Source organism: Neodiprion lecontei, chromosome 3 (assembly GCF_021901455.1).
Source record: "Neodiprion lecontei isolate iyNeoLeco1 chromosome 3, iyNeoLeco1.1, whole genome shotgun sequence".
In the NCBI taxonomy this organism is placed as follows: domain Eukaryota; kingdom Metazoa; phylum Arthropoda; class Insecta; order Hymenoptera; family Diprionidae; genus Neodiprion; species Neodiprion lecontei.
The window spans coordinates 24813120-24840441 of NC_060262.1; the positions used below are offsets into that span (position 1 = coordinate 24813120).

Sequence of the window (27322 nt, forward strand, 5' to 3'; positions counted from 1 at the left end):
AAATTTACACGGCCCAATATGGGAGATGTGTAGAATGAAGTGAAACCACGCTTGGCGATGGAGGACATATTTTTTATGGTCTACTCGATGCCATGTTAATTATGTACAGTAATAATGCCGAAGGTCGGTCGATAGATATTCGATATTGTTTGGATGAATTGCAATTAACAAAACCTAAATTGGCGCGATTAGGGCACGATTTAATTTCAAATTATTATTCACCGGAACGCACAAATACCGAAGGATCAAAGCTCAGCAGCTTTCCTTTAATTTATAGCTGCTTCATTCGTACTTATCCTGCATGATAACAATTAATTATCTTCTGTTAAGTATATTGCCCAAGAATACGGTGAAGATTAAATAATTTTCTGACACGTAACTGGATAAGAAGCGTGCAATTAAACTGCACGTACGTGAAAATGTATAATACGTGTAATTTGTCGCAGCCGGTTAGACGCAGGTATAATGTACGTGCTTTTCACTTTCAGCATATCCCGTCACTTTCTCAAAGAATTTTTACCATCATCGTCCCATTATATGGTATTATTTATTCGATTCTCTCGATGACGGATCTTCTTACTTGTGTCATTTCAATCTTCCGAGACGATCGGGGGTACATCAATGCCTGACCCATGCTCGACGCCTCCACCGTTGCGCATTCTAAGTTTCTCATTTCACTTTCGATAAGGTGAGTACATAGTTCGAATCAATTGCAAGTATCCGTTTCATCACTTCTCGACTGGAGTTTAATCGGTTCGCTGAGACCTGCTTGTTTTCAAAAACAGCAAATAATCGAAAGTTCGCTCAAGTTTTCCCCTAGTTATTGCTGTAGCTTTACGAATTTTCTGCAGGTGCACGCATATCATATTTAGGTATATCCTGGTAAGATTCTGTAATCGGGCAATTTATTAGCGACGTGTAAATTTGTAATAGTTACGAAGAGGAGGGAATATTTACGTATTATCATACAGTAAAAATTCTTTAACGTGTGGTGATGAATAAAAATTCACGCCTCGAAAATAAATTCTTCAACAGCTTGAGGTTTACACGCGGCTGAATAATTTCTCTAATCACACAAATGTCGTCAATATTCAAATATATTCCCATATTGGCCGCAAATGTTTACAATGCCGTTCCGTGACTATTGCTTACATGCGATGAAATGTAAAATCAAGGCCCTATTAGTAATCGTTAATTAACATTGGCCATGTACGAAATATTAAGTTTGTTTAGAAATGTTCACTCTATTGCCAAACGTTGATCACCGTTGTTAACGTCGCATTCTAATTCAATGTACATCAAGGAGCATTTGCCTATGACTTGATAATCGTTTACAGAACATTAAACTGACTCAAAATGACGAAGTACAAATTTTTTTAAATATCTCCGTACAAAAAACTATTGCTTCCTTGTTTCTAGTTTTATTCGGTATCTTTTTTGCAGTGTCGCCTCACTTTTTCTTTTTTGCGTAACTAGCGGGTATTTTAGGATCGGTATTGCAAGTATTCAAAGACACTCTTCTTGAAAGAATATGATACTTTCAAAAAGTTCGGTGTCAATAGTTTCAAGATACGTTAAGACGGATTGATCCGTGCATACAGAGGCCACACGTTGTTCAAACATTTCAGTATCAAAGTTTATCTATGTGCTGATTTAAAGAACAAGATTTTTCGTACCTACGAGTCAAAAATTATGAAATATTTCCAAAGGATGTGGTATATAGTGTTGTAGCAAAAACTTGCATATAATCACTGGTTTCACTGGTACAGAAAAAAAAAATCCGCGCAAGTACAAATTCACAACGAAATCTTTGATTTTTTGATAAAAAATGTAGAGAGCAATATTGATATTTACATTAGAACATTTTTGATTTCACAATGCGCGTAATGTACTTCTTTGAAAGTAGGGTAACGGCTATTGGTACTGGTACTTTATTGGTTTTTTAAGACGTGTAAATAACAAATAATGATTTCTCCTAAAGTGTAATTTATACGGTGAACATAATACACTACTCGTTTGTATTTTGCCCGTGGGCCGCGTCAAATACTTGCGTTTATCAACGCTTCTAGGCACTCCTATTTTCACGCAAATTTTAAACGCAAGTGAACCATTTCCTATTACGCAAAGTTGTGAGGAAGTTGTACCCGTGTAGGTAGAAGAAATCACTGAATACAGTGATCTCTGGCAGACCACATCTCTAACAATAATTACGTAAGGAAGTAACAGCTCGTGGCGAAGCCGCAACAGAGTACAAGTTATACCTGCATGCTTACTACGAAGTTTACAGTCAGAAAGTTAGATAAGTTTTTTTGACGTCACGAATATCGTTCGAAAAAAAAAAAATTTCAGTGTAAGGTTGAAGTCACGGTTTTAATATTTTCTGACAAAAGTATAAAAAATATCGGATGCGCAATTAACGAGAAGCCAGGGATTTGAAAAATAATTTTAATTCACTGATCATCAATAATTGATGAAGACAGTCGCGTCGAACAAGCGTAAGAACAAGCTTCCAAATTGATCTTTGAACAAATTTAAAATGTCCAGATCTTTCAAGGACGAATATATTTTTTCTTTATTTTTTTTTTTTTATTTCGCGAAATGATGTCCCCTGAATTTCCGTTATGGTATCCTTTTTTTAGGTGAATTGTGAAAGGTTGAAAAAAAAAACATGGTCAAATATTGAATCGCAAATAGCGTGCTGATCGTAATTGAACGAACCAGAAGCGTCTAAAACGCAGTGTCAACAGTCGTAAGTGAAATATGAAGGCTTCAAAACGAGCCGAAGAGTCAGCAGACCTGATGCAATTCCCGTGCCGCAAGTGAATCAGAAGAAGCAGGTATATATTTACAGGCGAGAGTTAATTTGCATCAGCGTGCACATACATAACTCAGTTATTGAATAATTGAGTGAACCTTTTATACCCACTCAGCGATAGAAATCTTTTATATTGAGCCTGTCTCATTTTGCGTATTGTAGACGACTGTTTCGATAATAACTGCAGGTAGCGGCGCGTGCAAAAAAAAACTTGAAATGGCCACAAGTATGCGACGTTTTAACATACAGAACTTCGGGCGATGCGCATTAGCAAGAAATTAGAATTAATTATAAGTCGCGTCTATTGTGGCGCCTATTATATTCTCTGATCTATTTGCATATCCCGATAGCAGTGAGAAACTAGGTAAGACTGCGTATGGGACTGACTTGATTTTTATCGCCTCTCTTTTACTGCCCCCAGATTTCTCCCAAGCAAACATTTTCCTTTAGTTTGCAAACAAAAACGCGAACTTACCGAATGCAAATCGCAGGTGTAAGTAAACTGTAATAGAAATAGTGACAATATTTTACTCAACCTACCACTTGTGTTTATGTACAGAAAAATGTCGAGGGTAAATATTGGGCGAAGAAATATTTCCATACACCAAGAGACGGAAGTGAGAAAAAAGAAGTAAGCACGTGGTTTCGCGTGGAATAAGTATGTTAAATGTTTTCTTACGTCCCTCCTGAACTCCTGTTCACACATATATCTCAATTTCTTCTTACGTATCCCATTGTACGCGTGCTATACTGGTAAACGAATATACACAGTGATCCATTTTTATTTTCGCACGTGACTGCCACTGTGAACTGATTATTTGAAAATTGCAGAGAATTATTGGAATGATACTTCATTATTAGGTGTCGTTGGCTTCTACAAATTTACTTTATAATTTTTTGTTGCCAAGAGCATACATAATTCTTTGAAAACAGATCAAGCAGCTTTGTCGTAAAGATTTCTTGCCACATTCGCCGGTCACAAATATGGAAATTAAAGTTGGACACTCTATAACTGTAAATTTTGAACGTAAAATTTGTTCGCACGCATATTTTCGCTCGTTACATTTCAAGCAATGTGTATATGAAGTGGCAAGTCTTTTGTTACGCAAACATTTGGCATCTATGATTGTATTTCGATTGCGAAAGGTAATGTAATGGATATTCGTACCCATCCATATTCATGTGTACGATACACGTAGTATACAACATGTTATTTAATTCTCAATAATACCAGAAACGGAAATTGTAGCAGGCAAAAAAAGAATCTGACACACATCAATGCAACTTTCGTTTCGGCATGATAAACGGTACAGTTTATTCCTGAAGAGAACTACGATTCGTTGGAATTGGGCATTACGGGAATTGCATCCCATCAAAACTGAACAATTTCAGAAGTCTAAAAAAAAAAAATAGAAATCTGGCTGATTTGGCGTTTGACGGAATAAATTAACTTCAATTTTATAGTTTGTGGCTGGGCTTTATTTACAAGTAATCAGACTATGATCGAATAACCTGGGTACATAAATACTTAAATTAGTTAGAAATGTACCAAAGAACCTGATTTTTTGTTCAGTCACGAAATCTGTGCTCATATTGGTGGTCTGCTAGCTATCGTCCCGTATGTGTCAGCGTTCAAAGCGTACGATAAAATAGTTAGGATTGTTTTTCGAATATGAGTCTTGGCGGAAACTTGCATATGTATAACTGACTTGAAAAAATATCTTGCGGCCATAGAAATAATTTAAACGTTGAAGATATTCAGATATGCTTAAATCATCATGAGCAATCTCTAGAGTTTTTGGAGCGAGAGGAAAGATTCAACATTTGGTTCGAACAGGCTTGAGAATCAATCCATCACGAATTTTTGAAGTTTTGAAACCGCCGAAAATATAATAATAATGTCATGGACCCCAATTATACTGTGAAATTGTAAAAAGCGGTCGTAGACTTTTCTTCCTTGCAGATTAAATTTCTGGTAAACCGCGGAATCACCTATAAAAAGGGGTGGTTCTCCCCAAATAAACAACTACGATTGAGGGATGATGTTTTCTCGTCTGAGGGAGCGGTAAGGAATCACCGGACACGAATAAGATGTTGGGGCATCGTAGGAAAACCTTTTTTCCTTTCCAGCCACCCGTGAGCTCATTGCAACTCTCTTCAAACCGGTTCGGTTACGAACGGTGAGTTTTATATCTCGACTCAGACTGTACCAAAATGTAAATATGAGGTACCTGAATAGTATCGAAGGGTTGAAAAGCTGTATAGTAAATTGAAATTGTGTAACCGAGTCATTTGAATACATCGCGACAACATTTATGATACAAAAAGTAAGAAGGCCGGGAGATATTATAGCACTCGTTGCGTCGTACGAGATTTTTGTATACAGGGCCGGAAATGTTAAACTTCCTTGAATCGAATAAAACTTCGCCGCAAGTTCTCACGCGTGTGCCAAAAATTAAAACAGAAACAACAACCGATCTCCCTTTTTTACTGACCATAAATTCCGTCGCGTGAATTATTTTACCGTTATAAATACGTACAGTAATGTTCATTAATGTCTCGGGCTTCCGGCTAACTCGTTTTCTGTTCGAAACCAAATGCAAGTTCGATTCTATTCGAATTATGTGACAATTACTCCAAATCTCTCACGTCGGCTGCATCGCCAGTAATTCTCACATAATTCGTGTAGAATTGAGCTCGCATTTTATTTCGGACCGGAAAACAAGTAAGCCGGAAACCTAAGGCATTGATGAACAATACCGTACATAGAGATTCAAAAGTGATAGAAAACTGAAACTGAATCACGAAACTGTTCGTCGCGATTGTCGTAATATATAGTTATTATTATTTGCACCGGATAAACGGGACGAAAGCAATCGAAATTCTAGTGTTGAATTTTACCCACAAGATTAATGGCTGTCATGCATGTATTTATTATATGGATATGACTCGAACTCGAACGTGAGTCGTGACTCAATCATGACTGCGATTGTCGAGCCATCAGCTCTATTATATTCACCTCGTTGATTCACAATCCGCCTTCTCCCATTACGAATTGAAACCCATAGTTATACACACAGCTTGGCAGACAATGCATTCCGGTTACTAAACTTGACATAGAGTTACCGTCAGTCAGTGGGATGGTGAAAGCATTTCTCTCCTCTATGATAATTATTTTTTTACTTCGTGGTATCCATACCATTTTCTCTAGCTATATCTGGTCCTGGCCCACATCTCTAACCTGGACTAGAAATCAAATGGAATAAGAAGCTGATACGATTCGCATGTCATGAGATAGAAAGACCTTGTAATATAGGCAGTTTGCAGTATAGTCTTTCAGATTGTTTCATTTTTTGAAAGGAATTTATTTATACATGCTAAAACTTTGTAACATTTTTCACATTGTCGGGCAGATATTTCCTTCAAAACTTTAATGAAGTTGTAGCATTAAGATTTCGCAAGCTATCCTAAATCATTTCGGTGCTTAGACTGCCGCTCGTCAAGATCGCGAATTAAGACGCTCCTTCCTCACCGGTGTTCAAAATTAGTTTGACCTCAAAGGCACAATGAGATTATATCAGGCGACTCCTCGTTGTGTGTCGATCGAATATTCCTGCCAAATTATCGAAAGATATTGATGTCTCACTACTCGCGAATTTCATAAGAATTTCGCATGTTTTTAATTAAATTTCCCCGAAATAATTGTAGATTCGTTCGTCCACAGTATCAAAGTTCCAAATTTGTGAATTGAAATGAAATGCTAAAAATGTGAAAGCACCGAATGTGGTTGTTTCAAGATCTCACGGAGCTTTGTAGAAAATCAGAAGTTGAAATCGCGAGAGGGCGTGTGCGACAAATGTACCTGGAAGGCATTCTGCAGGCTTATTATGCAAAATCATTGTGTCACCGCACCGTCGTAGCTGCGGTATTTTCACTGAATTTATTTACAAGTCTGAAAAACGTACAATGGTCGTATGAAGATTAATATAACGAAATTAAAAGGCGCACGCGTGGGAATGTGTGGTACTTTCAAATAAGGACGCTCCCAATGCAACGTTGGAATAAATACTGAAATAATCTTTTTATTGTCCATTAAGAGTAATATATGAATGTCAATAATATGCAATATAACATACCGAGAGACTGAAATGTTTACCATTCTCAAAAACGTTGAAGAATTTTAATAACGAATTTTGAAAGCACGGATAATCGTCATGTTTCATATTTCGAATGTTGAAGATTTTAAAGAAAACTTATCGTCTAGCAACTAAAAAAAGCAGAAAGAATTTCTAATTAATTCGTTAATTAATTAGTTCGAAAGGCAAAAGAAATGAGGCTTCACCACCTTTAGAAAATTTTTAGAATACCCCATAGATGAATATGTATTCGTCACTTTCATCTTTTCTTCCCCGAGGACACAGCGCAGCGCTTTCCCACTTCGACTCAGTCTTGGTTTGGTTGTTTTTATCCCGCCGTAATTGTCCGAAAGATGATCCACCGGAAGTTCAGTAATGACGAAAATCTACGAGGCACGTTACGATGCATAGGTCGTTATTTGGTCAGGATAGTAAAAGTTATATGCATTTGACACGCGTCTACTTGCAACAATATGTAAAACTTTAATAAATAAAACCCTAACAAGTACTATTTGTTATTAAAGTGAAAGAATACTCTGCAAACTGATGTTTATTATGTAGGTGCGGTTGAGAGTGGCAAACACGAGAAAGAACTGCAGATGTTTGTTACCTTATTGTTAGACCAAAAAATCTGACTTCTGATCACATTTTTATGGCCAACTTAATCAAACTATGTGCGATGTACCAATTTCAAATCTTTACCACACACGGAGGGAAAGAATTATTTGAGTCAAGTGATATTCGTATGATTCAACTAAGTGCTATTGTCGAATTCGGCGATAACAATACTTGCTTAAATCAACAAAATAGTTTCGTCGAATTTTTTTTTTGCTCGTCCGTCTGAAAACGGTCAATTTAATCCCGCGTAATTCCCTCCGTAGAGAATTAGATTAAATATTTTTGGACAGAGTCATGTATTTTTCTTTGCGTGGTCGCGATCAACTGGCCTAATAGCCACGATCCCTGTTCTACATCACTAAAAAGAATCTTCAGGCAGCGTATGTTTATGAATAATTATATGATCTGAATTTCAGCGTGTACTTACAAAGTAACATGGGCGAGTATGACTAAAAACAGAAGTCGACATAATTTATTAAGAAATATCGCGAGTATTTCTAATATAAACTGTGTCGTTGAGTAATCCAATATATTGTTCCCTCTGATAATAAGTAATTCATAAGCTTTCAACAAAGTTACTCGCGTGATCTTTCTGATTACGTGTAAACAAGATTTTCACACGATTGTTGCCAAATGATGTATACATAACATATAAATATATAGTGTAGGTACATAGGTGGTATGGTGTGAACCAACCTCACTGATCCCCTCGACTAAAATGATCTTGTTAATTCATAACCGCATCCTATCGCAACATTGCGTAAAAAATTGTTGTGCGAATATAATATGATAACCGTTTGATACAATCTACGTATGTGTGAAATAGCACGAGTTATACAGTATTTTCGATTTATACGTCGCGCGATTGGGTTGTCGAATGAATAGGATAACTTTTTTTACTTATACGCACGGTTGAAGGTGCGATGTCTTTAATCTAGTAAGTCGTTGTAATTAATTACATGATAATAAATTAATTACATCAGTTTTTTGTATATTAAAACCAATATCATAATTGGGTTGACGACTCTATATGTTTATATAGAGTCTATATATGTATATACATATATAGACGACGAATACGACTAACTGAAATATCTAATATCAATTAGACGAACACGCGATATGATTCGCGGATTGATTAATAGCGTATATCGACAAGTAATGAATAAATCAGTCATGTTTCACTCTGGATAAAGCAATGTACGATTTTTGATCGGTAAGGTTGTGCCAGCCTACGGGACCGATTTCACAGTCCGCGCAAATTAGATATTTGAGGTTTTCGACGGTATTTGAAAAGCCGATGTTTTCAAAGGTGAACATATCATCTACCATCCAATAGTCCGATATTTCTTCTTCTTCTTCAACTTCTTCTTCGTCCTTTCGTTGCATACGATGCAATTTCACCGCTACCTGTCGCAAAACATATATTTGTTTTTCAGTTTCCGAATTGTAATCCATAGCTTTTCGAGGTAATATGCCGATTTCAAATAATCTTAATATTATTTAAAACAAATTGTTTCCGTCATTACTTAAGTATCAAACGGTATGTAGAGTTAATCATTATTCGAAAATCAGAGTTAGGTAGGCGTTTCGGAGTTGGAGAGGGACATAAGAGGATATAATCAACGTCATTGGTTCTTTCTGTTAGATCTGGCCAATGGGATCGCGTCAAGATATCTGTATAATGGAAATGATATTTTCTATGTTAATCTATTCCAGGAGCCACCGAGGGCCCATCAAAAAAATAAGCACAACTCTATTCGATGAGCAATAGACAAACGTCAGAAGTTGACGAGTTGAGAAATATTTATCCTTGTAAATTCCGTAGGTAGAAATCACTTTCACTCGCTGGCTAACATGCGACTCCTCGTATGTTTTTTACATTTACTTTGACAGCATTAGGTGATTAATTCATGCGTGTATTTGTTATGAATGATGAACCGAATGCTCAATTCGCATCGTGCATAACTTGTTTTGCATGCATGTATACACATACATGGAATTGTTGAGTTGATTAGTAGACGATTTAGAGCAGTAGTCGGGATTTAATCTCAGCCGACGGATGTCAAAGTGATGTACAATTATTTGCGTATTCTACGTGGTATGGCTGATTGTCTTACCTCGATATTTACGTAGGTTGAGCTTCCAGGATTTAATATTTTCGATGAGCAAAATGTGCATAATACCGTATATATATTTTTTCCGTTCTCATCCTTCAACGATTCAATCTCTACCGAAGACGACATACTTGAGTTAGCGGAAGTAACTTATCTGGCGATGATTATACACTTGTATTTGTATATTATTTACATACGAATGTCCAACTAGGATTGTTGTCATTGAGGTTATGCTGTTTCTTGATTCGCGCCGGCCACCGGGATCGGGTGGGCCTTCGGAAGTTCGTCATTGTCCGAGATTTTCGGTTTCAGCTATCTTCACGCGACTCGATTATCGCGATATTTCATAGGCGGGTAAATTGAAATCTAGGTGAAAACTGGTTGCGAAAACCGCCTGTCATTCAATAGATTATCGTAAATCTGCCTCTAACGGAAACAATACCAATACAGACTAATAAAAATATCGCGAACTATGAGTATTCTTACATAGATGTTTTCAAACTACAGAAAATTCAAACCCAGGTAGGGAAAGTTCAGAGCTTGGGAGGCAATTTGCTTTATTTATTGTTTATTTTTTTCGCCTGTGCCGCTATGTGGATTTGAAGTTTATTACGAATTGTAAGAACAAATTTTTTTTTAAAATGTGTAACTTGTAATATAATTCAAACATATTCCCAAGTATCTCGTGTGGTACAATTCAAAGTATGTTAGAAACTTTGAAGAAAACTATTCAATATGTGTATAATATAATGTATATTTTTTGGTGTCTTCTGCCATCGAGATATTTTATCAACTGAAAAAATACTTCAATTATGAATTGAGAAACAAAATTATGATACATTACAGATACTTCTAGTTAATTAAGCCTAGCTTACACTCCGATCGAAAGGTACGCTATTTCGTTTCATGTTATACACTGCAGTGTAATGTGCTAAGTACCTAACTTATAGCAAAAACTTTTGGCAAAGCAAACGTGTATCACAAATTTGCATTGATAATATTTGTTAATAATTGAATTCCTCCTTTGTTCATTAATAATTCGAAAACAGACTATAGATCTGGTGTGGAATGAAGTATTTTTTTTGTACCTATAAAATATGCACGTTTCATAAAATTGATTGATTCTTAATATCATACATTATACTTCTCAATGGTGTCAAGATTCGTGATTTATTCTGATATCAATGGATCTTTAATAAAATTTTAGCTCAATTCAAGCACTTCAATTTCTCAACTATTTCATACATAAAATCGTAAAAAATGATATGGCTAACAATTTGGAACATATAATTACGGTTCTAACGATTGCATTCATTTTAATTAATCTCATAAGTAATCATTGAAAATGAAACTCTGTCCATGTCAAGTTTAATTAGCACACAGAACGCCTGAGCACTTGATAATCAGGTAGGAATCTGCGGCTATTCTTGAGTCCTGATCACATTCTGTGCGTCTTTATCAGGGAACGAATGTTATTTTTACAAGCTCGATATCATAAAGTCTTTAACTTTTTTCTTCAGTTTTAACAGGCTCTATTTTTCGGCCTAAAAGATCGTACTTAGTATGTTCAATTTCTTCATCTGTATCCGAACTGGCCTCACTGTCGCTAGAATGTTGGTAAGAACCAAGACCTGGCAAAATTCCAATGCACTTCATTCCTCCAGCCATCTTAGTCGCCTTTTCAAGTACTTCCTCAACATCTGTAAGAGTCTTTGTAGCAAATTTAGTTTCATTAACTTTCTCGCCTGAAGTTTCTGCAGTCTGTACAGCATGCATGGAGCATTCTTTCAATTTTGGCACTGTAACATCACCGTTTTCTTCTATTTCAGATAGTTTTCTTTTACTTCCTTTTGTCGTATCATCACTGCCTACAGTAACAAAATAAATGAGGAATTTATATTGCATGGTGTTCTTCGATAATAGGTTAGAGGAAAGTTATAGTGACTTTCAGGAAAAAGAGCACGACAAAAAACCTGATTTCAGATTGATTGTATGCGATATTTATTTTCCAGCTTATTGAGTCATTGAATTAAATTTTATGAGTTAAAAATTGGAGAAAACTGGAGATATTGTTACAATTGATGGCAAAATACTGTAAATCGGTCTAGTACAGTACTAAAAAGTCATGAAGAACAGAGCATTATCATATAATACAGCATGATCCCGACTATTGTCAATTTTTATTACAGTATTTTTATCACTGCTGATTTACTGGCATCACAAAAAATACGAGATTCCTCTTCGTTTACTTGAAATCCTGTTACAAAATCACAATATCAGCACTTGCAGAAAAACGATTATGAACATTTTCCTTGTGTGTTGACTGATTCTTATCACTCGATTTAGTGGCTATAAAGAAAGGGTATATGTACCAAATTTATATTTCTTAAAGTCTACAAGACTTGATTTTTTTTCCAAATATTCCTTTCTCAATGTGACCCATCCTGTGGTTCAAAGTATTCACCATACGTAAGTTCAGAAATATACAGTTGAAAGATATTCATGCCAAAAAAAAAAAACATCATTAAGCAAGCAACATACCACTAGGTTGTTTTTCAGTTCTTTTGACAACAGCTCCAGCCAACAACCTTAGCTGGGAATTCCTTCCACTGAAATGTTATTCTTGATCAACATAATTCTTAGATTACAAATGGTAAATGTAGATATTTTTAATCAGCCTAGAGGCAAGAGTGAAACTATGAGAAGGAAGAACAATAATGCAAGTAGTACTTCACCTTCCACTAGACATATTTTTATTAGTTGTTTGTGGTTTCTTTAGTTCCTGCTTAAGCCTTTCATCTAAAGATTTTTCATGCAACGAAGCAACAGCTGCTTTAAAATCCCTCATTTCTTTTTCTTCTTCTAAATTTTTTTTACGTTCTTCTTCAAGTTTGGTACGGTCAACTAAGTCTAGAAATTCTACTTCATCATCATCAAGGCCTTTTATCATGTTTTCTATGAAACAGTAACGCATAGTTAACATAATTGAATCTTGAGACTCCGGGATCTTCTTTTCATCATTGAACCGCATTAACCTTAAATTTTTTGTCTCAAAAAAAGATGTATTAAGAAATCGTCACTTACTGAGCTTGTGCGCTTCTTCATATTCCATATCACGTTTGCCTTTTTGCTCCTGTAATCGTTCATACAACGATCTTGGATCGTAAGGCTCTTCTGGTGCCTCTGTTGAAAAATAGGTAAAGCATTAACAGGGCCAAAATCGTAAAGATTGGTGTGATTCGTAGAATAAACTTGTGTTACTAAATCTTCTACAAGTGTTTAAGGTTAACAATAATGTGAAGAATCCGATTCTGAATTATTCCAGGTTGAATTGTAGGTCATTTTCACAACATGGTATGAAGAACAATATAACGACGAGGCATTATCTAGAGACTCTTTAGAAACTATCGAATTCTTCTACATATGCATGGATCTTTCGACGAGCTATTTCTACAACAATTCTTTAATAAAAGCAGAAGTGTAAATGAATTAAAAAAATAATAGTCCGATCAATGGTCATTTAACTAACCTAACGGTTGATCCGCTGATCTTACACGATCCCATTCCTCTTGTCGTGCTTTCCGTAATTCAGTTATTTCAGCTTCTGATATGAATCCAGAACTCATTGTAACAGTCGTTAATAAACCGGAATAAATTTTGGCAATTCCGTATTATTAAATGTATTTCCCAGATATTCTCTTCGAATAAAGTTACATATGTGAAGTTGTTCACAGAACACGGTTTGTGTTTGACGGCACGAAGCTCTACGAATAGAAAGGTATCTCGTATATGAATTGGTGTACTGCTTTATGCAGCAAAACAACTGCTACCAAGGCCGTGTTCGAAAATGGACTGACAGTACTGTCAGCAATCTTTTATCTCTTTTGCGCTTCCAAGTTTGTGGATAACTCTGACTCTGTCCTAGTGAATTTTCAGTACTGTCAGTCAATTTACGAACACGGCCCAAGAGTAGGTTTATTTCTACTTCGAACGTCAATTTTCATGTATGTACAGCAAAATGGTAAAGAAAACACTAGAATCTTTGACCTATCAGAGCATTTTTGCTGCTACTGCATCAGCTTTGAAGTTGTGACTGAAGATACATAAAGACTGCTAGCTTTATGGGACTATGCGTAATCGAAAATAGCCGACATAAATTCATCGTCGAGCAGCGACCTCTGCGTCCTCCCCTGCACGCGCAACTCAATCCGGTAAGCAGTCGGTAAGTACAGGCGAGAAGAACTCATGTTACGTGTACCCAAATAATACAGAGTCGAATATTATTATGCATATGAAATGATGAACGGGAACAGACTGAAATTTTCATATAACCCCGTATGGACGCCGTATACTTTTCAACTACGCAAATTCATTTGGGTCAAATTCGGTAATGTGAATCTAATTCCATCGGATCGACAAAAATCATGTTATCTAAATAGATGCACTATAAATATGCACTTGGTTTACTGTTAACCGAGTTAGAAACCTTTTCTTGATACAAAGGATAGGAGACATAGTCGAAGAAGTTAATCAAAGGATGAAAATATATGGTTATTCCTACATGTACGTTATGTAATTTCTGTAAATATATTAATATGTTAAAACTCGTACCGTTAACTGTAGATAATAATATGTATCTTCAGTCGACGCCCATATCTTCATTCCGAAAGAAGATGCGGCTGATATATAAAAATAATTTCTTAACTGACGTTAGATTTCTGTGATTTTTAAAAAATGCAGTTTATTTGCAGAGAAAAATCGAGACCTTTGTACACAAAATTCTACTTGCATTTTTCGGAAATTGTATCCAGAGGATACAATTGTGTAATAATACTATATATAGTATATCAGAAACTAACGATTGAAATCACCTAAAGATAAATTTTCCGGATTCTTTGTAATCAAATTCTCAGAAAGTATCTACGATATCTCTGTCAAAAAATACAGATGACAGGTTGTAAAACCTCTCGAAGCTTCAAGAGTGTTCTGTTTCCAATCATCCATTGGTCTTTTCTGAGACAAGATTCTGATCTATCGAAGTATTTCTATGGATTTCTGCGAACAGAATTTACAAATTTTACAGACTTAGGTAGAACAAGAATTTCACGAAGGGAAGAGGAGACATTGTTAGAAAGTTAACGAGTTATAATATATATGTTGTAATTACAAGGAACTTGTTAGAAATTCATGTGATTGCTTCGTAATCATTCAAGAAATCTGCATCGTTGATGAGTTATTGGAACAGCAGATGGGAGTTTCTTACTGTAATCCTTCTTCTACAATGGGTCTTTTAGACAGTTCACCCGTATCTCGAACATCGTTCTTTTTGTCATTTTCAGTATTCGGTTTTGAATGAGCTTAGTTTTTTCTGTTCTTTATCGTTTGACACGGAAGAAGAGTTGGAATAAATTCACTTATGCTCGTTTCCACACCACCGCAAGTGGTAGAGCACCCGGCGTGTTTTTTTTTTTTACGTGGTATCCCCAGTAGGCCTACTCCACGGAGAATAGTAGCATGATCGATCTTACGTTCTTCGAAAAATTGCAGATGACTGTTTTTAACATGTTAATTGAAGTAAATTGTTTTTCCCAATCAATTTTTACTCGCGTACATTCGCAGTTTGATCAAAAATGTTCAGTTCATATAACCCGCTGACTAGTTATTATCGATGAAAGATGACTGTTTCAATTATGGATGAACGATGGTTGTTTCAATTATGGATGAAGGGTGATTGTTTTTATCTTATAGGCGAACGGTGATTGGCTTTGGATGTTCGCGCACGGTTTTTTTTATGAGGTATGAGATCATCACTCAAATAGAGCACCCGGAGAATACGCAAAACTGGAAATACGAATCGCTGTAAGACGTTGGCATTTGCCTATCGGAAGACGATGCAGAAGTCTTTGAAGAAACAGAAACAAATCGGAGTAGAATGAGCACAACCACCAAAATATGACAGACCTGTATAATTCTACACGCGAACATGACCTATGAGCGACACGAGAAAAAACTGACACTAAAACGATCGCAATACAAGACTGTAAAACCATTAAAAGAAATTATAGCTGAATAAATTTTACCACACTTTGTCAACATCATGATTCTAAACTACATCGCTAAATATATGTGTCGGTGAAAACAAGATGACTGACCCTGCACCAAACCTAAGCCTCAAAAATAAAGCGTCAATTTTACAGTATAATCAATATAACTCACTTAGCTGGAACGGATTGAATATAATTAACGAAAAAGAAACAAATTAATTACTTGAAATAGACAAAAGGTTTGATTAGCTGAAACAAAGAAAAAGATTGATTAGCTGAAACAGACAAAAATTTTGGTGGGCTGAAACAGACAAAAGGTTTTTGTTCCTGCGCGTTGAGCGCCGGCTTCCAAATGCCGCGCTTTCTCTTATAACTGAAAAGTATTAAGTCCACGCACAAAGGCGCTGTGGAACTTGAAAACTTTGTTATTCGTCAAAAATTGAACGAAGAGCTGAAAAATCAGCTCATCAAGAGTGCGTAACTCTTTTATATATAAACTGTATGCAAAATCAACGCGCAGAAAAACGTGTCCGATTCCCGTTATTAATTTACGCGCATAAAGCTGCGTTCAATTCTCGTGATTAATCTATGCACGATAAGGCACCACAGATTAAACTGTCAAAAAATTGGTTGATTCTGGGACTTGTCCCAAAAATTCTGTAGAAACCCAATCCGCATCTGCATCTTTCTGAATTTGATACATTGCTATGCGGATTGTTGTTCTCAGATTACAAATCGAATCGAAATCGGGAGGGAGGTTGGAGGGCATGCATTATTGTGTGGCGTGACGGTCGGCGGTCCTCTTCGACGCGAAGTCTTCGAGCTCAGCATCTCTCCCCATCTAGCGTACCACGGAACGCGATAGATGGTCCAGAGATGCATTTTGCCCATTCAGACGATCACAGAGATCAATCGAATGCAATAACGATCGGTGATGACTAAATAATCGAATTGCATAACGATTGAAAAATCGTTGCAAAGTGACAAGAAATGGGAAATTTAATCTCGTCAATACTCAAATGTTTACAAATGGTCGAGAGACTCGAATGTGGAGTCTGTTGGGAAAAAAATGTCTGTGATCGTTTGACGCTGTGGATTACAAAAGTTAGTAACATCACGGTACATCGCGACCTTCCTACCCTCGCCTGTTTCCCAACGAAGCCACCCAACGGAAAAGAGAGATTCACACACTCATGCATAAACCCCGCGACGGATCCCAAAACGTCCACCTACCTACCCGGTTACCTATATTCGACCTAAACGATTCTCCATTCTCTCCAACACACATCATTCTTCATCATTTGCGTCGTGGTCACTGACTTACATTTTCGTTGGCTACCTGTTGGGAGCAAAATGTTTTTGTATCGTAGTCTGCCTACTCAGAATACAGTATCGCGGTTATCTTCCGCCAACCCTAATATTGCATTTATTATTTTAGTAAATGTTGGCAGACTATCGATACATCAACCTTTTGTAAAATTGATTAATACATCCTGTATGCCAATTAGCATTTTTCTTAGCGAGCTAAGCCTGGAGTTGCTCAATACATGTTGGATGTTAAAAGATTGAAAATGATACATAATGTAAAATGCAATTTGATTACGTTACGTTATGCCAGACTTTGGAGTTTTATCGATTCAACAATAATGTAAATAATTGAATACATTCAAACCTCAGGTGAACCCACCACTTAAACGGCTTCATCGGTAAATTCAAAAGTAGATTATTACACCAGTTACAAAACACAATTCGATCTCGCGAGTGCCGAGTAAGCGATGGTTACCTGTCGCGATGCTCATTCCACTATTAGCAGCGTGTAAAACGTCTAACATTAAGTAAGCTATGGTAAATTGCATTGCGAAAAAAAAATTATTCGACTGAAAGTTAAGCACGTTGCGTTCGTGAATGAGCCTAACCATGCAGCTAAGAAATCGAAGATTTGTGTAACAATTGTTACCGCCACGCCACGTGACAGAGGAATCCCAGGGAAATACCCATAACCTAACACATGCAAACTCACCAACGTTGCCGAGAAATAGGGAAGTTACTCGGAAGTCTCTGCTTAAATCTGTAAAAAACATAACAAGACACGTGAATTAGTTTAGCAAATTGGCTTTTCAGTTTTCAAATGAATTATTACTGTTGGCTAGTTTCGTATTTGTGCATTGCATGTTATGCAAGAACAAAATTTCGGCTTTAAATGACCACCGTGAATTATCAATCAATAATTAAAGTATTGTTACCTCGACTCTGGGTTGCTCCACACTTTTACACGTAGTAGTTCTTGTAGCATCTCAGGTTTATAGGTCAAGCGACGCACTGTTCACACAATTCAGATCTTCACTAATTTCTTATAATCCATAAATCCGCACCGCAATAACATTCGATTTGACACTCACTTTTTGTGCTGTAGCTGTCTGAACCGACTGAATAAAGCTGCTAATAAAAAACAATAAAATTAACTATCGACGCACAGACACAAAAATAGACATCACTGAAATCTGAAGTTACACAAAGCACTGAAAACTCGGGACACGAAATTCACCTTCAACGTTCGCAGGAATTTTTTTATTTCAGTAACTCGGTATTTTTTCAGGCTACACGCGGCTTCTCGTGTATTATTTACAGATGAGTGAAAATGTACTAATCGAAAATGCACTGATCGAACGTCGTGACACAAACTGAAGAACGCGGCTGGGCCTGAACGTTGAACCGGTACCGAGAACACGAGAACGCGTCACTTCGCTCCAATTGCTCGGCAACGACTGAAGCCGCGCGGCGCTCACAAGGGAGTAAAATCAGTTGTCTGAAGGACGGAAGATAATAACCCCCCCTGACGTTTTTCTCAGGAGTGGGGGTAGCTGCACGCGACATGAGGGCGGGAGAATTATTATCTTCCGTCCTTTAGAGAACCGATTCGAATCCGTTCACGGGACGCTTATGCGGTTGCTAGAGCATTACCGTAACATGCGACGTCAGGCGAAGTATGAATTCCGCGACCAATTACGGATATTTTTTGAATGGGATTTTCGCAACTGTTCAATTTAACTGTGACGACGTTATGTTACCAATATTTTGCACGCGATAGTTGTTGGTTGTGAAGAACTTCTTTTAGTGGCGTGGTCAGCCCGTCAAACTGTTACGCGAAATAACCCAGATTTATTAATCTCTATATATCCTCAGTCAACGCTTGACTAACACCCGTATTCATAGTCCTTCTATGACTATGAATACGGGTATAACACTGAACCATCACTGACCAGTGAATTCCGATGTGATCGCTAGGGGCCGTGTTGGTATTAGGTTGGCAAACCTCGCCAGGGTTCCGGCAGTACGGCAATTTTGAGAGGCGAAGGTAAAGTGAATCAACAATCCTGCAGTGTAACTGAGACACAAGACTGCAGACAGTACTTGCAGGGCAACAATTTAGATACTGAGTGGTATGACGATTGGAATAACAAAGTGTTGTTATGTATGTACGTAGCCGGTATACTTTGCAATTGGAAGTAAAAAATTCATCATCGATGATGATTTTCACGTGTAATGTCAGTACATAAATCGTAAACTACAAGAAAAGTTGTGTGTTTTATAAATTTCCAGTCAGTCTTAACCTCAAAAAATGAGTACTAACAAAAAAGTGTCATACTTCTACAATCCCGACGTGGGTAACTTTCACTACGGACCTGGACATCCGATGAAACCACATAGACTCTCAGTTATTCACAGTTTAGTGCTCAATTACGGGCTGCATAAAAAAATGCAAATATATAGACCGTATCGTGCCAGTACCCATGACATGTGTCGGTTCCACTCGGATGAGTACGTTGAATTCTTGCAACGAGTTACCCCCCAAAATCTTCAAGGATTCACAAAATATTTGAGCCATTTCAACGTAGGCGACGACTGTCCCGTCTTCGAGGGATTATTCGACTTCTGTTCCATGTACACTGGCGCGTCACTGGAGGGAGCTATAAAGTTGAACAACAATTGTTGCGATATAGCAATCAATTGGTCAGGGGGTCTACATCATGCTAAGAAATTTGAGGCATCGGGGTTCTGTTACATCAATGACATCGTCATAGCAATTTTGGAGCTGCTCAAATATCACGCGCGGGTTTTATACATTGATATAGACGTGCACCACGGAGATGGAGTCCAAGAAGCATTTTATCTGACGGACAGAGTGATGACGGTATCATTTCACAAATATGGCAATTACTTTTTTCCTGGCACGGGAGATATGTATGAAATTGGAGCAGAGAGTGGCAGGTATTACTCAGTAAATGTGCCCTTAAAGGAAGGTATCGACGACACAAGTTATGTACAAGTCTTTAAACCGGTCATCTCCAATGTCATGGAGTTCTTTCAACCGACTGCGATAGTACTACAATGTGGAGCGGATTCTTTGGCTAATGACCGGCTTGGATGCTTCAGTTTGAGCACCAAGGGCCATGGAGAATGTGTCAAGTTTGTTAGGGATTTGAATGTGCCTCTTTTAACGGTCGGTGGAGGCGGATATACTCTGAGAAACGTTGCACGATGCTGGACTTATGAAACGTCTTTGTTGGTTGACGAGCAGATAAGCAACGAGCTGCCGTATACAGAATATTTGGAATACTTTGCACCTGACTTCACACTGCATCCAGAAGTTGTTACCAGACAAGATAACGCTAATAGCAAACAGTATTTGGAGGCAATAACAAGACATGTTTATGATAATCTTAAAATGGTACAGCATTCGCCTAGTGTTCAGATGCAAGATGTTCCTTGCGATGCTCTCCCTCCGGAGGAAGAGAGACAACCCGAACCTGATCCAGATTCAAGGCAAAATCAGCAAGATACAGATAAACAAGTTGAACCTGCAAATGAATATTACAGCGGTGATAAGGACCAGGACAAATCTGACACAACGGAAATATGATTAAAGCTTATTCATAGAAATTGTAAATAGTAGGAGATTGTAAGACTAAAATAAGTATACATAAGTATTGAGTATAAGTTAATAGTTCATGTATATGTATAATTGAATGACATTATGCGATAATGAAACAAGTTGACATGCCCTGCTTTTGATTTTGTTGTTTCAAACGAATGTTGCAAATTGCATTACTAGAAAAAAGTTCATCTTCTACATTATAAGGGTGAACTTGGAATACTTATTTCAAAAAACTTCTTTCTCTGAGCTTGAGGAAAATGGTACAATTTAAAATCCACAATGTGTTTCTTGAAAATGTATATTGTTCGAGTTACCTCATTATTGCGTGCTGCCATTCAACTGATTACCTACGTATGTATTTAATTTAAATTTTTACTATTAATTGTTTTTTTTTCTCACCATCTTGGTTTTTGGCATTTTTCGCATGAGTTAAAATTTATGATGCCGAGTAAAAATGCTACAAATAATATAGAGCTAACAAAATTCCACATTTTCTTGTTTCTATACTTTTAATTACCTATTAATCAACTAGACAGTCGAATCTGAGGCACTTATTCGACAACTTTGATTTTATAATAAGTATTTCATTTATCATGCATTTTTGTACTGCCAAAATATTCACATAGGGATCAAAATATGTGTACCCCTACTATTGCTTAGGAATATCTAGTAGTAGTGTTTTGAGACTCATATAACATTTCTACTCGCATTTTTTAATTCATAATAATTAATTGCAGAGCTATAAGCATTTATAAAGTTCTACAAGTGTATTGATATAGTATGATTGCTTCTTTGCATCAAACAATTTCAATAGCCAGAATCATAATGTACAAAAGTTTATAGAAAATGAATCATTCAGCCTGCACACAGAATAAAAAGTGCAATAGTTTCTGACTTTGGTGTTTTTCAGTCCTCTGGTATCTTTTCTCAAACAGTCACTGTGTATTATACAATGGTTTCACATTTTATAACTATATAAAATTGTAACTAAGCAAATGAATTTTTGATGGCAAATTTGAAGCAAAACGATTCTAATTTAGATGAAAGAACAATGTTTTTCAGGCTAATAATTTACATTTTCTGAAATAAAAGCCCAGTGTCTTCCTGTCATCAAATACGAGAAATAAACATTTGTATTCTTTTACTTACTGTACTTAAATTATACCCTACCATTCACTTGTGCTTTATATTACGCACAGCAGTGCACAATGAATCAAGAGACAATATGTGAGAGTGAACGATAATTCGGTGAACCAAATTAATGAAAACTTATGAAGTTTCAAGTAGCTTATTTCAAAATAGTGAAAGCTCAAATATATGGGCACATACCAAATCCTTTTCCTGCTAATCATGAAGTTGCAAGAGATCATACATTTTAATCTGAAAATATCTTTACCGAGCTTGTAGATTACTATTTTTTTTTAAGTAATCATTTTGCAGCACGTGGGATAATTATTTCTGCACATTCAATGCATTCACGTACGGAAGTCAGAGACAATTATCTGTAAAATATTTACCTGTTTATATTTGCTATTTCAATTACTATTAATAAATAAAAACAGTTCTGATCCTCGTCAAGTAATTTTATTATCTATGTTTATTATCGTATTGTCAATATAATTCTCTCTGTTCAGGGGCTATGTTGCTATATCACAGAGAACTTAAAAATTACTAATCGAGTTATTTCTGTAGTTCTATGAAATAGAAGTGAGCTTGCTATTTAGACACGCACAACTTGACATGGTCAAACTTTGTGAATTACAATAAATTAGATATATTAACTTAGAATAATTGATTCATGTACAATGAACTTTACACAAAGTGACAGGTGAGGCTTACGTGGTAAATATCGTCTGAAAATAATTAATGATATATTATACTTATCGCTCTAAATTAACAATAGAAGATACAAAAATACTCAACGTGACAAGGAACACAAGATATACATACGCAAACTTGCACATAAGCACTTGAGGTTATTTGTTTAAATTATACTTCTCAACTTCACTTTTTTTTTACAGTATTTTTATATGTTTGAGATAGTTCTTAAAATCTGCATTTAATTTTATATTATAATAATTATATAAAACTGGATAAAAAGCGACATTGAGTGGATGTATGTGTATTGTATATATATATATTTTTTTTTCTTTACACGTAACAATCATAGTAATCGTCAGTATGAGGATCTATTATAATATAGTTATGTTATTTAGTTTATTTATATCGTTATGTTCTCAGTCTCATGTAAAAGCAATCCCTTTGGTGGGAAAGGGCTCCCTTAAATTATGTTTGCTTTTCTTCAATAATCGTCCTCCTAGTGCAATACATTACTTTGACAGTATCATTCAGATCAGCTTAAAGCAAAATCTAAAAATTATATGAACTGGTCGATAGGATAGGATAACGCAAGTATTCCGGCGACAGATTATAGACAACTTAGTTTTAGTGTTTTACTTGTATGAAGAAAATATGATTACTCTAATTAATCACTGCTCGATTCAATTCAATTTTGTAAACTGGTTAGATAGTTGTTCAATTCCTTTATGGATAGGTAATGTTTTTATTTCTTCAATATATTCGTAATGCATCTATCACGATCAAGATGATAAAATCTTTAATCTAGTCGGTTGTAATCGAAAAAAGAATGTGAGATTGTACAATGACAAAAGTAGCTAATTTACATCCGGAAATATAAATATTTAAGAAGAAGCATACTTAACTCGTAAATTATATGTATCTATATACTGTATAAAGGTCGTGGAATTAAAAACGTGACCACGCTCTATCGTAACATGTGCATGATTATATTTCTCTTACCTTTGAAATTAAAGGTTGACAGATTATATAACTGAACCCTATATACTTAGAGAAAGTATCACACAGGTGAAACCTAGTTTATGTCTATGTACACATAATGAATAATTATAAAAATTAAAGGCATTTTTACCAGAACGGCAGGAAGTTTTACCTAGGAGCGTAAGAAAAGAGCGCCAGCCTTGAATGCCAGCCTCTAGGTTGCATAGTTGAGTAAAAATAAAAAAATTCAAGTAAATAATCTTAAAAAAGCCATCGAGAATTCTGCACTTTGGAACAAGCTCTTCATTAGAAAAATCACAATGCTAAAATGTGAAACATACATTAACATAAATGTCGAATACTTTCAGTTAAAATTCATCAAATTTAGAATTTGATAAATATCATGAAATGAACAAAGGAACTATCTGGAGACGATTTAATTCCACAGCACTCTTTTCTGTGATTCACACTCTCAGGTTTGGTTGACTAGATGCTTGCATATAGCCTGCCGGTAGTCACTGCCTTGTGTTACTATTGGTCATATCATTTTTTCCCAAACCTTTGCGTTCCATGTGTTGACTGAACAAAGGTTGTATATGCTGCACATGCAGCTAAATAGGCATTGGCTGAGATAAACTGGGTATTTGCTTTTACTTCTTCAATTTTCTGATGCACTTTTCACGTTTCAAAGTGTTTGTAGATACTAGTCACGTACGACATCACCTGTTGCCAATCCGGTCGCTCCAGTTGACACATGTCTCCGATGTTCTAATGGAAAAAGTAATTTCTTCATATATACAAACTCAACGCACAGTATTTAATAGTATTTGTGTTCGAATCATCCTGTCAAGGGTGCGCTATGTTCAACAAATTCCCAATTACATGAAAAGATTCTGAAAATCACTTACTAACGTGTATTCGAAATATCGAGAAACTGGATCATTCAGTGAAAATATAAATATAATAAATACTGTGATCATAAGTGATATTACTAGACACTATAGTACATGTGTAGATATGAAGAAATGTAAAGGACGTTCAGCTCACCAGAGTTGTGGGTATTCCAACGCTTTCAGCTGCAGAAAAAGCAATGGAAAAATTTCGCCTCTTCTCATTTGGAGAAAGTGAATCATAAGGAACTCTGTCTGGTAGGTACGAATGCAGGACAGCACAAAGGGCTAGTCCATCGTTCCACGAGCTGCTAAAGTTTGTAATATCGATGTTGCGGTAGCCAACTGTTTTATTCTGGCACCACTTCAAAAGTGCATTTCTCTTGGAGCCACCATTTTTTACAAGCCCACACAACGGGTCTTTACGCTCGCTTAGATCTGTGACACTGTTGCGTCTAACAAAATCAATCGCTTTAGCATTTAGAGCAGCTGAATCTAGTAGTTCTCCAGGACTCAGCACAACAGGTACGGATTTCGTTTCTGTATATGCAAAAGAGAATGACAATTATCTAAATTCTAAATCATCTATGCACATGACTTACAACTAACAAACTTAATGTAAATATATTTAGAAAAAAGCGATTGACTGCACAAAGGTGTCTACATGAATTATTGTACAATTTTTGAAAAATTGTAGAAAGGCTTTTACATGTTGTCAACTTTGTACGTTGATCACAACCGGTGTTTATCTCTAAATGTAAAACAGTACGAAAAATACTCTGTTATTATAGTGAATAATAACTAATCAACTTTTTTTTACATGCACAAATCTCTTTCCAACTGAAATATGTCGAAATAATTTGTTACTACTTCAAGTAGAAACATTTTGCCAATCAAATCCTGAGCTACTGCATATGACAGAAATGATAAAAGTATATTAATCCTTACATTAGAGATGCAATTTTTCCAATGATCAATTTTCAACTATTCACATATTGTGTCAGTAGTAAACATGCAGTGATTGTCAAATAAGTTTAGTAATACATACGAATATGAAACTTCTTGGAAAAAAGAGGAAGAAAGAATGTTCTCTAAACTGATAACCTTACCTTACAGGAATATATATATGTATATATATGTGAAAGGTTTAAAAAATAAGTAAATAAAAATTTGTATGAATATATACAAGAAAAACCATTTTATTGTTGTGCAGTGAGAAGGGCATGCAACTACACGAAGTGCTCATGAGCTGAAATGAGAAATTAATGATAAAGTAATATCAGAAAAGTATGGAATTACGTTAGTGCAATGGGATAGAAAAAAGCGTACAAAAGCTACTACCTGAAGCTTTTTAATGCGTCTCATTTAATGTCCAGATGAAGAGTTTGAATAAAGTACTGGAAATGTGAGAGTTGAAATAAGCAATGTGGATGATTTTAATATTTCTTCAACTGTCAATGAAATCTAGCATTTGTATATTATTTGTTCATTAGGAAAATAGCTGCAAAGGATTAGTTGTAAGAATAATAAACTGTAAACTGTAAACATTGAATTATTGACAGAAATCATGCCTATGCGCATACAATTGTGTAGGGTACACTACCAATCTGAAACGTGAAATAATGTTGTAATGCGTGCAGTACCAAAAATATATGCAAACTGCAAACTTTGCGAGAATGTCTATAGCCGAATTTTGGGAATGCTTTATGAACATTTCAGTTTGGTCGTGTACAGACTACACAATTAGAAGCAGTCTATTAAAGGAGAGCAAATTTGTGATAATTGCGAATTGATGAATTACCTGAAAGGGCTTTTCTAGTATTTGTTGGTTGAGTCTTGTTGTTGTTATTTGTCTGATTTACAGCACAGATTAGATTGTTTGTTTGTTGTTGATCACGGAGTGGCGTTTTCATTGATATCACATCGTTTGTTCCTATTGAATTTAGAGATGATGTGGAGCTACTGCGACTTCCAGGACCTAAATCCATACCAGTGGAATTACATTGATTTAAAACAAAAATATCACAATGTTTCAATTTTTCAGGTACTGCATTGAAACGTTTCCAAGAAACATTGTATTTATTTGCTCACAAAAAAATAATACTCACCGCTATTGTCCGCAAGTCCAGCTATAGAAACATTTATGGATTTTGTTATTTTTAACAATTCAAATCAATTTAAAGGTAATAATCACTTTCTTAGCAGTAGTAAATTACGAGATAATTCATAGCTGGTGCAGCAATATTCAAAGAAGCATTTTAGTCCAATATATTTCTACTACTTGTTAGGTGTATCATCTTGAAATTGGCATAGATTGTGTTATACTTCCTTGACATACTAGCAATTGATTTTCAAAGTGTTTTTATGGAAAATGAAAGTGAGAAATATGTATAATAGACTTGAAGTAATAATCCGAGTATTATTCTAGTTTAAAATTATGAACACACAGAGAGAGCAAAATTATGAGCTAATTTTCAAAACAACTCACCAGCTTTAGCCTGTTTGGTAGCATTCTCAATACTCTCAATCAGACATTTTACACTGAGTCTTGAATCCTGTCGTGAAATATTAGCTTTACGACGGGCAGCCATTTCTTGTGTAACACTGGTTAGTACACTTTGCTGTGTCTCTGTAGGAGTTGTAGCTGGTCTGGGTGGTGGTGGCATCGCTTTTTGATTGGCTAGAAAAAAATCATAGCTTATTTCACTAGCAGTTGTCAATTATTCCTGTACAAGCCTGAAGCACATTAAATAAGTTCACTCAACACAGCACTTTATATCTACCAGGATATGCGGATAATGGTAATAAGAGTTCACCACTCATGATGAACCTATACAATCAAATTTAGTTTAGTTCTTTCGTCATAGCAGGCTAAATTTTTCCCAAATTTATTGTGATACGATTTCGTGAACAGTAGGGTTGGTTTATGAAACAAATCACAAGAAAATTTGTTAAATTGTTTCCGAC

At 35.9% G+C, this 27322-nt stretch overlaps 4 protein-coding genes across 14 annotated transcripts in view; 1 reads left to right on the forward strand and 3 right to left on the reverse strand.

Annotated features, from left to right (window-relative positions):
* Nucleotides 1–4369: 4369 nt before the first annotated feature.
* On the reverse strand, nucleotides 4370–9965 carry LOC107217475 (guanine nucleotide exchange factor MSS4 homolog). Its single transcript, XM_015655011.2, has 2 exons — nucleotides 9690–9965; nucleotides 4370–8979 (listed from the first exon to the last, which is right to left on the reverse strand). Exons 1-2 carry the CDS (start codon nucleotides 9813–9815, stop codon nucleotides 8740–8742), a joined length of 366 nt encoding a protein of 121 aa, XP_015510497.1. The 5' UTR covers nucleotides 9816–9965; the 3' UTR covers nucleotides 4370–8739.
* Nucleotides 9966–10237: 272 nt separating this feature from the next.
* On the reverse strand, nucleotides 10238–13504 carry LOC107217496 (PSME3-interacting protein). Of its 2 annotated transcripts, XM_046734659.1 has the most exons (6): nucleotides 13216–13504; nucleotides 12771–12869; nucleotides 12422–12641; nucleotides 12228–12295; nucleotides 11245–11554; nucleotides 10238–10479 (listed from the first exon to the last, which is right to left on the reverse strand). In XM_046734659.1, exons 1-6 carry the CDS (start codon nucleotides 13310–13312, stop codon nucleotides 10476–10478), a joined length of 798 nt encoding a protein of 265 aa, XP_046590615.1. In that variant the 5' UTR covers nucleotides 13313–13504; the 3' UTR covers nucleotides 10238–10475. The 2 variants fall into 2 exon arrangements, with proteins under 2 accessions (XP_046590615.1, XP_015510535.1); XM_015655049.2 differs by having other exon boundaries at nucleotides 10238–11554; nucleotides 13216–13500.
* A 5556-nt stretch (nucleotides 13505–19060) lies between these two features.
* On the forward strand, nucleotides 19061–23295 carry LOC107217472 (histone deacetylase 3). Its single transcript, XM_015655009.2, has one exon. The coding sequence runs from the start codon at nucleotides 19350–19352 to the stop codon at nucleotides 20649–20651; it is 1302 nt and encodes a 433-aa protein (XP_015510495.1). The 5' UTR covers nucleotides 19061–19349; the 3' UTR covers nucleotides 20652–23295.
* LOC107217481 overlaps nucleotides 22246–27322 on the reverse strand; it is a 135096-nt gene continuing 130019 nt past the window's right edge. For 8 of the 10 annotated variants that reach the window (XM_046734645.1, XM_046734643.1, XM_046734646.1 and 5 more), the window contains 5 exons: nucleotides 26844–27035; nucleotides 26464–26484; nucleotides 26157–26333; nucleotides 24513–24895; nucleotides 22246–24233 (listed from right to left, as the gene is read on the reverse strand). In XM_046734645.1, the coding sequence (XP_046590601.1) occupies nucleotides 24144–24233; nucleotides 24513–24895; nucleotides 26157–26333; nucleotides 26464–26484; nucleotides 26844–27035 (863 nt within the window). In that variant the 3' untranslated portion in view covers nucleotides 22246–24143. Of the gene's footprint in view, nucleotides 24234–24512; nucleotides 24896–25536; nucleotides 25605–26156; nucleotides 26334–26463; nucleotides 26485–26843; nucleotides 27036–27322 lie in introns of those variants that run through there. The other 2 variants (XM_046734644.1, XM_046734650.1) reach the window with 2 other exon arrangements.